Source organism: Silurus aristotelis (genome assembly GCF_946808225.1).
Source record: "Silurus aristotelis genome assembly, chromosome: 6".
Taxonomy (NCBI): domain Eukaryota; kingdom Metazoa; phylum Chordata; class Actinopteri; order Siluriformes; family Siluridae; genus Silurus; species Silurus aristotelis.
The window spans coordinates 22069663-22083725 of NC_139579.1; the positions used below are offsets into that span (position 1 = coordinate 22069663).

General features: G+C 34.1%; 1 protein-coding gene across 4 annotated transcripts; it reads right to left on the reverse strand.

The window, feature by feature from the left end:
* Positions 1 to 1083: 1083 nt before the first annotated feature.
* Positions 1084 to 14056, reverse strand: LOC310727560 (transcriptional-regulating factor 1). Of its 4 annotated transcripts, none has more exons than XM_083544147.1 (15): positions 13980 to 14056; positions 7193 to 8548; positions 7060 to 7106; positions 6815 to 6956; positions 5854 to 6057; positions 5270 to 5564; positions 5112 to 5172; positions 4882 to 5018; positions 4645 to 4748; positions 4470 to 4545; positions 4135 to 4223; positions 3910 to 4023; positions 3414 to 3551; positions 2463 to 2647; positions 1084 to 2361 (listed from the first exon to the last, which is right to left on the reverse strand). In XM_083544147.1, exons 2-15 carry the CDS (start codon positions 8357 to 8359, stop codon positions 2094 to 2096), a joined length of 3027 nt encoding a protein of 1008 aa, XP_083400273.1. In that variant the 5' UTR covers positions 8360 to 8548; positions 13980 to 14056; the 3' UTR covers positions 1084 to 2093. The 4 variants fall into 4 exon arrangements, with proteins under 4 accessions (XP_083400273.1, XP_083400270.1, XP_083400272.1 ...); XM_083544144.1 differs by lacking the exon at positions 13980 to 14056 and adding an exon at positions 12740 to 12957; XM_083544146.1 differs by lacking the exon at positions 13980 to 14056 and adding an exon at positions 12740 to 12911 and having other exon boundaries at positions 2463 to 2650.
* Positions 14057 to 14063: the final 7 nt, after the last annotated feature.

Consider the following 14063-nt stretch of genomic DNA (forward strand, 5'->3'; position numbering starts at 1 on the left):
AAACTACAACGTTCGTGTCAGTATATTCATTTTAGCATGTTAGGAGCGTCCTTGTTATATATCATGCATCCTATGTTATATATTACTATTCAAATATACATAAAATTACTGTATTATCAAAAGAAAATGTGTAACTTTGCACGATGGATTATGCAAGCATTATGTATCTAAACCCTGCATTTGCTTTACATTTTGTATACATAGAGCTTGTCAGTTTTTCAAAGTTCACTATATCACCCTTGTCACAATTATGTTTTAATTACTAATAAGAATTGGCCTATTGTACATTTAAAACATTAAATCATTCTGTCTTTTTTAAACCAACATAGGGTATATTCAGTTTGTAATTGTTTACTTTTTTCTATTTAAACAATTACCATATTATTTAAATATGTATTTATCTAGATAACCACAAATGCATCACTGTTTTTCGTTTCCCTGCAGGAGGACCACAATAGAATTAAAAATCACAGAAGTAAATTACGGCCATTGACTGATCAATAAACCACAGTTTATCACCACAATATCACCACCAGACCACTAGACTCCTAGAAGGCAAATGTGAAGCCCATTGTATAACCTGTCACAGGCCACCTGTTATATTGCAGTATTGTGCAAAATAACCATGTAGAAAACACAAAATACCATCATACTTATTAAAACAAAATCTATTAAAGACTAATAGGTACCATAACTTAAAAAAAAACGATTAATAATATGTGTCTACCTCTCGTTTATTATTGCAAGTATGAGAAGTTTGGGGTTGTTTAATGATCTAACAGCATAGTTATCAGGCTATCTAATGAACCACAACCACGAGCAGCAGAAAGCTGTAAAATGAACAAATGTATCTAATTACATTAGACATTTTTTCACGTAAATATTTAAATAATGACTGTAGCCAATCTAAGCATCTTTTATCTATCGTCCTCTACCCCATTAGTAAAAAGGGATGACTACAAAATTATCTTGGAACACAGAATAGTTTGGTGATGCACCATTCACAGCACAGAAATAAGGTGAACATAAGATGAACAGAACAGGCAACCATAGGCATCACTTAAGAAACAGAAAGCTGTTCTTTTAAACTTTTAATTTTATATATATAAAGTTTATTTGTACAGCTCTTTCGGTTACAAAACAAATTTATACAAAGCAAGACCTATAACTGTTCCTGTAATAATGACGTACAAGTGTGTAAATGAGAGGAAGGGCAGTGGAGTGGTGCCGTTGCAGGGAGAGGGGGTGGAAGAGTTTACAATAGGTACCTGGGGTCAACAGTGCAAAGTAATGAAGTGTGTGTTAGAGAAGTGAAGAAAAGTGTGCAGGAAGGGTGGAGTGGGTGGAGAAGAGTGCCAGGAGTGATTTGTGATAGAAGGGTATCTGCAAGAGTGAAAGGGAAAGTTTATAGGACTGTGGTGAAACCTGCGATGTTGTATGGTTTAGAGACAGTGGGGTTGAGTAAAAGACAGAAGGTGGAGCTGAAAATGTTGAGGTTTTCGTTGGGAGTGATGAGGATAGACAGGATTAGAAATGAGTTTATTAGAGGGACAGCGCATGTAGTACGTTTTGGAGAAAAGGTGAGGGAGGTGCGATTGAGATGGTTTAGACATGTGCAGAGGAGGCACAGGGGGTATATTGGTAGGAGAATGCTGAGGATGGAGCCACCAGGAAGGAGGAAAAGAGGAAGGCCAAGGAGGAGGTTTATGGATGTGGTGAGGGAAGACATGCAGGTAGTTGGTTTGAAAGAGGCAGATGTAGAGGACGGGGGTATGGAGACGGATGATCCGCTGTGGCAACCTCTAAAGGGAGAAGCCGAAAGAAGTTAGAAGAAGAAGAAAAAGAAGAAGAAGAAGAAGAAGTACCAGTTGGGCCAGTTCTTTCTACAGTGCACCTTTGTAGGTTAATAAAGATATTCTAAAGACTAAAATATTTTTTACAACCAACCAGTGGGATCTCACCATTAATAAACCTTATAAACATTTGTTTCATTAGATACAGCTTTTTACAAACTATTGAAACCATGGCAAGAACACTTTATTAATCATTAGCTCCACTTAGTTTGGTCCAGTCCAGCAGAGGTCACTGTGTCACTATTTAAGATTCTGGTTCTGCAAGCGGCAGTCTGCTTGTTGCCGTGCTGCACTGTTAACAAATAATGGTTTTATATCTCCATTATTGCTGTAAGAAATAGAATGGGGAGTTAGGGGTAACTGAATTAGTCCAACAGTAGGACTGGCAGGAGTCACTGTCCTCTTGTTTTCCTGTTCAGGAGGATTATGAAGCGTCCAGAAGTGTTGATCGTCAGGTTGGCGATGGGTCTTCATGTGAGCATTGCGACTTTTTACTTTAAGAAAGACTCTGTGAAATCAAAGTGAAGACCTGGTTAAGCCTTGCAAATATGAACAATACAGACCATGTAAAAATGTATGTACATTTCACTTGTTTCAACTGTTTCTTACTTTCCACATTCACTGCATGGGAAGATGAGATTTGAATCAGTGTCTCCACTTGTTGAACTACTTGAAGGTGAGCTTTTTACAGAGCCAGAAGCAAAGCGCGGAGCTGATTTGGGTTTGCTATATTCAGCTGGAGATTTACAGAGTCCAATTATATTACTTTGGTTCCATTCATTCTCAATAAAGATCTGCTAAAACAAAAACAAACAATATATTATTATTATTATCATTATCATTATATTAATTATTATTATTAGTGAAACCATAGTGAACATAGAGCATAAAGACAAAATATTCTTAAGTAATTATGGTGTTTTAAATTATGTAAATCATCAGGACACCAAATGGAACATTTGCGATGTTTCCACACGGATGATTTTAATTGCCAGATGTGTGAATCATGCTGAATTTTGCTGCTTGATTTATTGATTTATTTAAATATCCAAGTAAAGAAAGGACGCCGTGAATAAACGTGTTGCATTAAAGGTTTTGATTTTGCCTTTATTATATTAATTCATTTCTAGTTTTAAGAAAAATAGTCAGACAGAAATGTGCGCTGCATTAATAAACGAATTTGCGTTAACGCGTTATTAACCTGCTAATTTTGACCGCCCTAACATATGTATCTTATATATATATATATATATATATATATATATATATATATATATATATATATATATATATATATATATATATATATATATATAGAGAGAGAGAGAGAGAGAGAGAGAGAGAGAGAGAGAGAGAGAGAGAGAAAATACATACTAATATAACAGAGACACCTTAAATTTAGCATGTAGAGCAACGATTAAAACTGATGCGACAAAATCAACAGATAAGTTTCTGTTTCTAACAGGAAATAAAGCAAAGCCCAGGAAGTTTCACTGTCAGATCAGGACTTCATGTGACCTTATCATTAGAATCTTGTTTACTGTATATAAATTGACTCACAGGACCAGATCTGGATTCTTCACAAACAAATGCATCACTGACAGAATCAAAAGGCTCAGAAATTTCCACTGCTTCAGTTTTGTTCTTTGTTTCATGCACAGGCTGTTTGATTTTCGCTTCCTTCAAGTGTCCCCTATTCTAAAAAAGCAAATGGCACATTGAAATAGTTAGTAAGACCACAACCAAGGACAGAATAACAGTACAAGTGGTAAGTAAATAGGTTCTTTTAACATTAAAGGTAATTTATTGGGGCACATTTACAGCTTCAGTGCACAGTTCTCCTAATTACTCTAACAACATATTGTTTCCATTTCCCCCTATTATTTTAAATAATACTAACAGGATATTGGTTCATATAAAATAATTGTGGCCCTTCAACCTGTAGCTCTGTCTAATCAATGCAAGACTGTGTACTGAGAATGGTAAAGGTAAAGCACAAACTTAGAACCATGGGGACTGCAAAGGTAAAGGTGGACAGAAGTTAATGCTAACTCACATCTTTCACTTGACCTGGAGTTATTGGACCTGTGCTGAATCTTCGGCCCAGTCGAAGCTTCTCCTTCCATGTGTAGTAATACTCGACACACTGGGCTACTGACTTTGTCTTCACCTAGCATTTATGCACATCTTATTTGCATCACTACAATAAGTCTGTATAATGATTGACAATGCATGGTCAACTATGTTGTAGAATGCATTGTGCTTATCAGAGAGTATTTACCATTTTCTGGATAAGATGAAAATCTTTGTTGTGAATTAACAGGGCCTTATTTAGTTGTCTTTTCTCCTGCAGAGTCCATTTATCTGATCCTAGGTGAGTGAGGTTAAAAAAAAGAAATGACCATTATAAACCATTATCAATCCAATTATGCATAATGTTTCTATGGATTTTAGAAAATTAGATAACAGCTCTGATACATTATATACTGTTTCTAAAATGTTATATTACACTAGTAATGCAATCATTACCACCATAGGGAGAAAACCAGAACAAAATACTATAAGTTAGCTATATTACAGGTTTACAATTGAAAATACACAAAGGCAGTCAAATACCAGCATAATGATAATTTGGGTGAAGGTTGGACACGAGTTTATGTGTGGTCAGCGAGAGTAGTTTCTCCAGGGTTGTCTGAAAAATGATGTAAAAACCAGCTGTAAAATAGCAAAATGTAATAAAGCTAGTCATGAAAATATTGCTCATGTTTGCAAGTTAATTAGGCATTCTCACCAAAATATCCCCATTACAGTCAAAAAGACAATGAAGAGTGTATTCTGTGTTTGTCCCTCCTCCTGGAAGCACACTGGAACATGCCATCTTCAGAAGATCCTCCACTTGGATCAGGCAAAAGTAAAACAAATGGGCATCAGAATATGTAAAATTTTTAGAGTATTCTAAAATCAGTGTATTGTTCAGTTAAAAATCTTTTACAGTAACATTTAAAATTAGTGTCTTAACTGAGTTTACCTCTCTGCTGCTTCTCAGGGGTATCCAAATGGAAAGGAGTCCACAGAAGATTAGCTTTATGGATGTCGTCTGACATTTTAGAGCGACTCTGAATATCTGGAATGTCTGCTTGAAATTCGCACCCAATATTGATCCGGCTGCAAAATAGTTCCCAAAAATCTTAAATTATTTTCACCCCTTGTTCCATTTTTTATATAAATTATTTTTATTATTCACATTTTTTAACTTACGGTTTAATGCTACTTGATTTATCCCCTGAATCTAATGCTACACTGCAGTCACGTTTGTCACCTGTGACACATTAAAAATATTAAAGACACATACGAATATTTTGTGTTTAGTGTATATGTGTGTCTTAAAGTATATGAATATTTAAGTGGACACTTACTGTCCTTGCACAAACGAACCCGTGGAACAGTTTGTGCTTCAGTGCATAGATGCCCTGCATTAACATTAGTGAAAAGCCCAGAGCCTGGACGTACAGGGCTGAGCATCGGTGGAGGAGTGTATGGAACGTCATCTCCGCAGCTGCCTGGTGAACGCAGTTGGCTTTGGAAAAGCACTGGCCCTCTGGATTCAAGATCTGCACCGCATGGTGAAATTAAAAGTGGCACTAGGCAGTGGCGATAGTGCTTTTTCTCTTGCTTTGCTGCACATTCTCCAGTCTTTGCTGAATTCTTTGCCTAGAGTGATTAAATTCACAAAATAGCTTTAATTAGCAAAATTATTTTTATATTATTAAACATGGCCTGTTTATATTTTTTATTTTCATGCTGTGACATGAAAATAATGACATTTAATTTATGGGTGATGGGCCATCAGCATACTGTACACACATGAATAAAAAGAAAAAGTAAATTAGAAAAGTAAAAAAAAAATTATTTGTAAGTTTTGTAAAAGCCATATTCACACAACTGTAGTCAAAGATTGATAAATGATTGCCATTATTAAAAAAAAAGTAAAGAAACTTACACGTGAGGGTGGAACCTTTGGTCGCTGTGAATGAGTCTCGCCTGAGTCATTTAAATCATTATGTCTCAGGTGGTTATGAAAGTTATTAGAAAGCCTGGAGGGAACTGAGTAATCCTTTACAGGAATAGACACGGGGAACACAATGGGATCACCTGAAATCACTTCTTTAGACAATTGAATTTGTTCATCAGTCTGTAAGGAAACCTAAAAGGAAGAAGAATGTTACGATTTAAACATGAATAAGATTTACATTTTAAATTGTTTAAATGATATTCTCTTAAAACTGTACATACAGTGGAGGAAAGTATTATTTTTATTATTATTTTTATATATATATATATTTTTTTTTTATTACAATTTTTTTTTTCAATTATATAATAATTTATATATAATATATTTTTTTTTCTGGATTTATTTCAATATTTTTTCTCTTTCTGTTAAAATAAACCTACCATAAAAATTCTAAACTGTTCATTTCTTTGTGAGGGGGTAAATGTACAATATCAGCAGGGGATCAAATCATTATTTTCCTCGCTTTAGAACAATTTATGAAGATATTTGGTTTATGATGCAACCATGTAGACACAACAGTGCTTAGATGCTTTTTACATTATATTATTGTCTTGGCTGGTGTAGGTATGATGAAAATGATATTAGGAGGAATTGTAAACATAACTGCGGGAAATATAAAACTTTGACTTAACCTTTTTTAATTCATCAACCAATAGTACTGAAGGAATAATCGAAATTATTTCATGTTAGTCTTGTGATTTTTGGCATCTATGGCTGTTGTTAATGGGCTGTAAGAAAAGGCTTGTGGTTTTTCATTTGCCATATCAAGTTGCCTTTTTTTGTGAAAGTGGGAAGTTCTTGGCAATGATTAGTTTTCAAATGTAATCTCAACAAACGATTTAAATCATATATCTAACTTTTAATAGTAACTCAATGTAAATGATCTTACAGTTTTAAACGTTGTGGAAAGTGTCCTGAAACCTCCATGGGAACGCATGTGGCCATTAAGAGCAGGCAAGCTCTTAAATTCCCGGTGGCATAAAATGCACTTCATCTTTGTTTTTGCCCCTTCAGCCTTCTGTGCTTCCGTCCTAGTATAAAAACAACCAAAATAAGCTAAAATCATACATAAAAATTTAAAATCTATTTTAAAAATGATTCAATAACAAATTGCTAATAATGTGTATGTCCAACCTGTAGTAGGGTAAAAACTGGCCTTCTTGGATATCTGATGAGTGCATCTTAATAAAAGAAAGGAAAACACTTGTAAAATTGTGCTAAAATGAAATCAAAATAGAACCACATATCTTCTTTTTTCATGTACTACCTGTCCACAAGATGACTTGTAAGAGTTGAGATGATGAAGTCCTCCTCCTCTCATAGCTGGTGATAATTGAACAGTTTGATTGACCCCTGACCCCACACTTTGATAATCTGAACTATAGAAATCCTCCTGTTTGTGGTGGTAGTTTAAATCCATATAAAGCTCCTCCTTTGCATTGGAAAAACCTGGCATTATATCAATAGATGCCAACTGATCGTCAAAAGATGGATTTTGCTTAAAAGTAAATAAGTGTGATTGTTCATTAGTCTGTTGGTGCTGGTAGAGATTGCTCTGGTTGGAAAGTGTGAAGAAATTTTGTAACCCCTGGAAATGGGAGTTGTGAAGATTGGAAGTCTGGAAAACTGTTTGCCCAGATGTTTTATAGTCCTCACTGTAGCTATCAGTTGGTGATTCAACAGACTCATGGCCTTCTTGGACATCTGGTGGTATTTGCTGTTTTTGCTGTGCTAATGAATAAGGTGTAAGCTGCTGCTGATGAATTTGATTTTCTTGCTGGTGGAAAAGATATTGGTTCTGAGACTTGTAGTAGGGTACTTTGTAAACTGGCACAGAGTTGTTCTCTCTCGGCTGTGGTTTGTGATGTTGATATCCATAATATTGCTGGTGGCTTTGATAGGGATTATGAGCCATATTTTGGTTGTCTATGTGGGGGTGCACAAGCGGATTATGACACTGCTGTGATCGACTCTGCATGGTTACAGGACTAAATGGCTCTCTATCTGACCCAGATGAAGATGTTCCTCTCTGGGGTGACTGCAAAATCTCTGGAACATGATTGTCTACTGCATTTTTTTCACTTAAACTGTTACCAAACACAGTATTTGGGTTTTTTACAGGAAATGCTTTGGAAAAGGAATCCAGTCCATGTACAGTTTCCGCAACATTGAAGGTGTAGGCAACATGAGAATTCATAGTATCAGTTAACATAGAAGAGACAGACTTCTCAAGTTGATTATGTTCCCAAGATCCTTCATCATGTCGTAGGTCAAGTAGTGGAGAAAGCTGATTTTGTGGAGTGGTAGGAGATGGCATATACTTTTGGTTAACTTGGGGAGACAGTGGTGATGGTTGTAATGGCATTGTACTATGCATGGCATAACCAGATCTACCATTAGTTAGGTCATTAATCTCATACAGGTTTTCTGTCATATTGAAAATCGAGACCAAACAATTAATCTAATCTTCTTATTCTGGCCTAACAAGCAAATTTACCTATGGGTTAGAATTGCTCTGAATTTTATTGCACTTATTCAATATAATTAACAAATTTGTCCATTATTATTTTCCAGGTATTTCTTGCATAAATGGTGAATGTAGAAAGACTGTGGGGGTCATTCCCTATTGAAAGACAAAAATGATAAGAAATTCAAGCAATTAGTAGGATAATCCTAAAGGAACAAATATTTATGAAACTTTACACTCCACATAAAAGAACACAGAGATTTATGCAAGACTTCACATGCAAGTCCAAATCAATTCTCAAATTCCTAAGATGCATGGTCCAAGTTAAATCTCAATTATTAAAACATTGAATTTTTGATAAGACTCGAAAGATTAGCAGGAAGTATTTTATTCTATATACTGTAACATCTTACTATAAATACTAGTAAAATCTTACTGTATTATTTCCAGGAGAAATTAAAATTTTTTTGCAAGAATAGCATTACCTCTTAGGATTACATTTAACTTCACAATTAAGTGTAAGAAACATAGAAAAAAATTCATGATTATTTAACATTTCTTAATTCTTATGGTCAAGTGTGTTTTAATTATTTCTCAGTTAGGATTCTGCCAAAGTAGAACCTTCAAGTCTTCCGGAGAAGTCTTTGCAGTTTCTGGCAATGTTTACTGCCAGAGAGTGGGCAACTGAGACAACTTTTTATAGCCATCACCCCTATCTTATACACAGTGTATAACCTATAATTCACTAAATCTTGCACCACAGTTATAAGTGAACATTTGGTCTGTTTTTATATACACCCTGCTTTCATCAAAAGCAGCAGGTCCTTTGTTGGAAACTAGACAGTGCAGCACAGTTATGGAACAGCTTTCCATCAACAGATATACACTGTTTAATGTTTCGGTCTAAGCTTAAATCCTGTTTAAATTTTTTTTCCAGAGTATTTTGTTTGACTTGTGTTGTATCAAGAATTATGCAACTTATATTTAAATCCCCAATCAAAACAGAATCTCTTTTTAAAAAGTTTAACTAACATTTTATAATACAGCAATTCTATGTGTCCTCATATAACCATCCTCAGTTGGTTAACAGATCACATGTGCATATGGCAAACCACAACAAAATTGGTTTCACCCAGTGATCATTGCTTGGATATCATATCTAGACTAGAAACTTATTGATCATGGTATAAACTAATTATGTACATGTATTTTCTCGATTTGTTTCCATCAAAGAGGGCCAAGTTTTGGAAAATATAGGCAAATTAGAGTTAAACAGGTTGGTTGTATGTAATTGCCATTACAGTCAGTCAGTTTATGACCTCTGAAAAAAGTAATACTTTAATGCCTTGAAAAATGAATTGAATTATACTTTACTTTCATAGATGGTTAATAGTTCAGTCTTTTTAGTTTTTTTAAAAACATATACAGTATGAAATGATGTTCTTAAGATAAATGCAGATAAATCTGATTTGTCCACATGTAAAAATGAATGGTGTGTTTTCTGTAAGTTGGTCTTTTTAGCACCTACAAGTCACACCATGACTCAGTCCGAGACTTCCTCTCTCACCCACACTCAAGAATATGTATGTAATTTAGATATGTACTATTCTATCACTTCCTGTCATATGCAGTAGTTTGAATAATTAAATGACATGCAGCATGTACAGTAATGTGTAGAAGTCTATAGGCATGCTAAAGAAGTTAAAAATCTTTCTATTTTATGAATAGGTATTTTTTTTTTATGTTAATTGTATAATTCAATTACAGAATCATTACAGAAGCATCTTGAAGGCCTAAAATAATTTTTTTCAACCAAAATGTCACAGACATTTTTGTAACATGTTTGTTAGTACAGAAAGCAGCATATTATATAATACACAACAGTTCTCAAATCTGTTTGGTTTTGAATGTAAAAATAGAAGTGTGTCAAAGACAGTCATAGTCTCCATAGGAACTGTGGCAGATTCTTTAAGATGCTCTGTAAAACCTACTACCCAATTTTCTTCGAAAACTATCCTTTATTATTTCATTTCCTTTTTTCAAAGGATTTTTTAAAATTTATTTCTTTGAATGTGCAAAATACTTTTGTATTGCAGCACATGACTATACGCAAAACAAAGTAATTATTTGTGTGTGTGTTTGCTACCTTGTGGCTTTAATACAAAGATCACCAATAAACTTATGAAAGCCCGGTAATTACTTTATCTGAATAAATCAACATGTCTGTAACAATCTGCTATTTCAAGACCTAAACTACAGACCTGTATTAAAGCATGTAATGAATTTCTCTAATCTAATAAATTCTAAAATTATTAACAAATTATTAACAAATTATTAACAATCATATTATGATTGATGTTATGATGTATTTTTATTGACACTGAACACAAAGATTTATATTTTGAATAATAACAAAGATATGTGGCAAAGTTATTGACACTAATGAACACTTTTTTAAAGTATTGACGATGTCATTCACAATTGGTCTTATTGGTCTAACACATTTAGGGTTGCTTCCAAATTTGTGTATGCACTTTATTAGGAACTAACACGAGCAGGCCTACAACCGTTTCCCAGGATACTTTATAATCACATTAGCAGTCCTTGTACTCAAAGTAATATTGGCATAATTTAGACAGAAAATATATGCAAATGTATTTTAAGGTAATGTAAATAGCCAGGTTACTGAGTTAATCTGCGAATCAGATAAAACATTTCAGTCGCAAATGGCTCGAGTGGCTTTGTGGTTTTGAGAGTTTCCATCCTTAGTTTACTGTGCTGTGTGACAAAGTGAATAGTGAATGTCAAAGACTTCAGCCACTTAGTGGAACAACTATAAGACCTTTCCATTTGACCTTGATTGCATATGTGATACATAAAAGAAACATAAAATTACAAACAATGTATAACAAAAATTGTCAGTCTATTTAAAGTGTGCATGCTTAATATAAAACAGACAAAAAAATAAATAGTTTTCTTAGTAACAGCTTATTTACCATATTTCTATAGAGTCTGTACTGTTGCAGCCCACTCAAAATCTATACTGGAACATTCACTTCCTTAATTCAAAAGGATCTAGTTGCATGACTAACTTCCTAGTCACTAGTAGTTAATTTGTTCTCACCTTGTCGTTTATATATGTGTTTATTAAATGTATTAACTAGCAGCATATTTATTGTACACCTAATGCAGCAACAATGCAACAATTGGCTACTCTAACCTATAATTGTTATTAATTTCTATGCAGTTATTACAAATTTATAATTCAAAAAGGCCTTGTACTAAAATACTGAATCTGTTAGCCTGCTATACTAAATATATAAAATTTGCAGAATTAAAAGAACATAAAATGTTTATTGAGGTATTAGGATGCTACAAACTTCGAAAATTGCATTCATGCACAGTAGCATCGATACTACAATTTTCTGGAACAATCCCGGAGAAAATATTTTAAAAGATATTCCATAAATTGTTGTTTTGATAAGGGTTTTGGAAAACACGGCCTGATACCTTAGTCTGCCATCGATGCGTTGGGATCTGGTGTCTGTGAAGGCCTTAGCGTATGATTTACATTTACCTTTCATACTCATAAACCATTCAGTGAGCCTAAATACCCTATGAATAAAAGTGTCATCTTGGAAGAGGCCATTTCCAGTTGGATTCCAAACATTTCGTTAGAGAATAAAGTTAGAACTTTGTAATGATTTGCAGGGACCCTTCTTAATACTTACTCTATTCAAGCACAATACCTCTTACAATAATACCTAACCACCAGTTTGTTTTTGAATTCGGCATCTGTCTAATGACATGAGACATTAATATATATGAAATTTATAAATAAACATGCCAAGTCGATATTTGCAGTGACAGCCTTTTGTCCTATTAAAAGCTTTTTTCTTTTTGTAGACGCTTTATGTTGTTTTTAATTTAATTTGTCGCTCATCTGTTATAATCACCAATACACACATGATAATTACACACACACACACACACACACACACACACACACACACACACACACACACCCGCACGCACGCACGCACGCACGCACACACACACACACACACACACACACACACACACATACACACACACACTATTTTCAAGTGAACTTAATTTAATTATTAACTGTATATACCAACCACAGACATCTCAGCTCATGTACTACCAGTAAAAAAAAATTTAATAAAAAAAATGAAGCACAACTACTATATGCATATTGCTTTCTAATCTAATTCAATTTAATCTAAATTGCAATTATGATGGCTAATCAAAAACAATGTTAACTAAGTATCATTTGCAAATTGCTGTCTTAACTGCAACATAGCAATATGATCACTGGCTTACCTCTGTTTAGTGCTTTCAATAAGTTTGGTCCACTTTGTAAGCCAAGTCAGCAAAGGCAGCATTTACTACACATTCAGCGTTGTCCAAAAACATAATCTTAGAAAAACGATAACTAAAGAAAAAATTATGTTGAGATGTTGGCCAAACGGAGGAAGTCAACATATGTACTGCTGACTAAGGAATTCTAGATATCTCCTATATTAAGTTCTATTTCTGACAGCTTAGGGGGGGGTTTAAGGAAGTCCAGGAAATGCAGTCTTTTTCTCTCTATACTCTGAGGCTTCCTGAGCATAACCACAAACTATTTTCTCAACCTAAGTGTTATGCTGTTCATTGCAAAACCTGCCTCTAGACCAGAATTATAAGAGTTGTGGACATACTTTTGTATTTTTTAAACTGTACAAAGAATTACAACAAAACTGCCCTTTTAAAAAATATTATACTTTTGCATCATTTTTTTAACTAAGAGAATAATTATCCTCTGACTTATATTTCACGTAATACCTTCCTGATTCACCAATTTTAGAATTGATTATCTCATGTGGCTATTTAGTGATATGTAATTTGGTCAGTAGAAATTGCTAAAGCAACACACATCATGTCTTTCTGCAAAATAACAAATTCAATTCAGATGGTCAAGCATAATTGTTCTGTGTTCTCTAATACTATGTAGAATGTTTAGTAACAGGGTATCAATGACCATTTTGATTTAAACAAACAGCAGGTGCACAATGGCAATGAGTAGCCTTTGTACAAGTTTGTACACATTTCTTTCGAAATCATTTTCATGAACTACATCTTTTTATTTTTCAAGTGCAGTTATGCGAGTGTAAAACAGACTTGTCTTAAAAGCTTCTGACTGCTTGGGGTGTGTTCAGATAGTCTTTATCACTAATTAGTGAATTTCATGTGTATTGTTTGCACCACATCATTACTCCACATGATGGCAATGTAGCCTTTTTGTACAACTTTTCTTTCTTACAAAAGTTAGAAGTGACAAACTGAACCAAAAGGAGATTATTGCACGTTTAATCAACAATATAAGTATGATTAACTAAATCCTGTTTATCGGGCTAATGGTTCTTTTTTTTTTATTTTCGGCTGAATTGGTTTCTTGTTAGGAAGTCACCTGAACATCTCTCTGGCATTACCCATTTCTTCTGAAAGCCCAGTCATTTAATATAAAAGGGATTGCAGGTCTAGGTCAGTTAAACTGTTAATCACAATTAATAATACATACCATAAGGCAAGAACAGACGGCATCTCTAACTACGAACGCACAATGAAGCACAGAGCAGCAGCACATTGAGAAACTGCTCGGAAA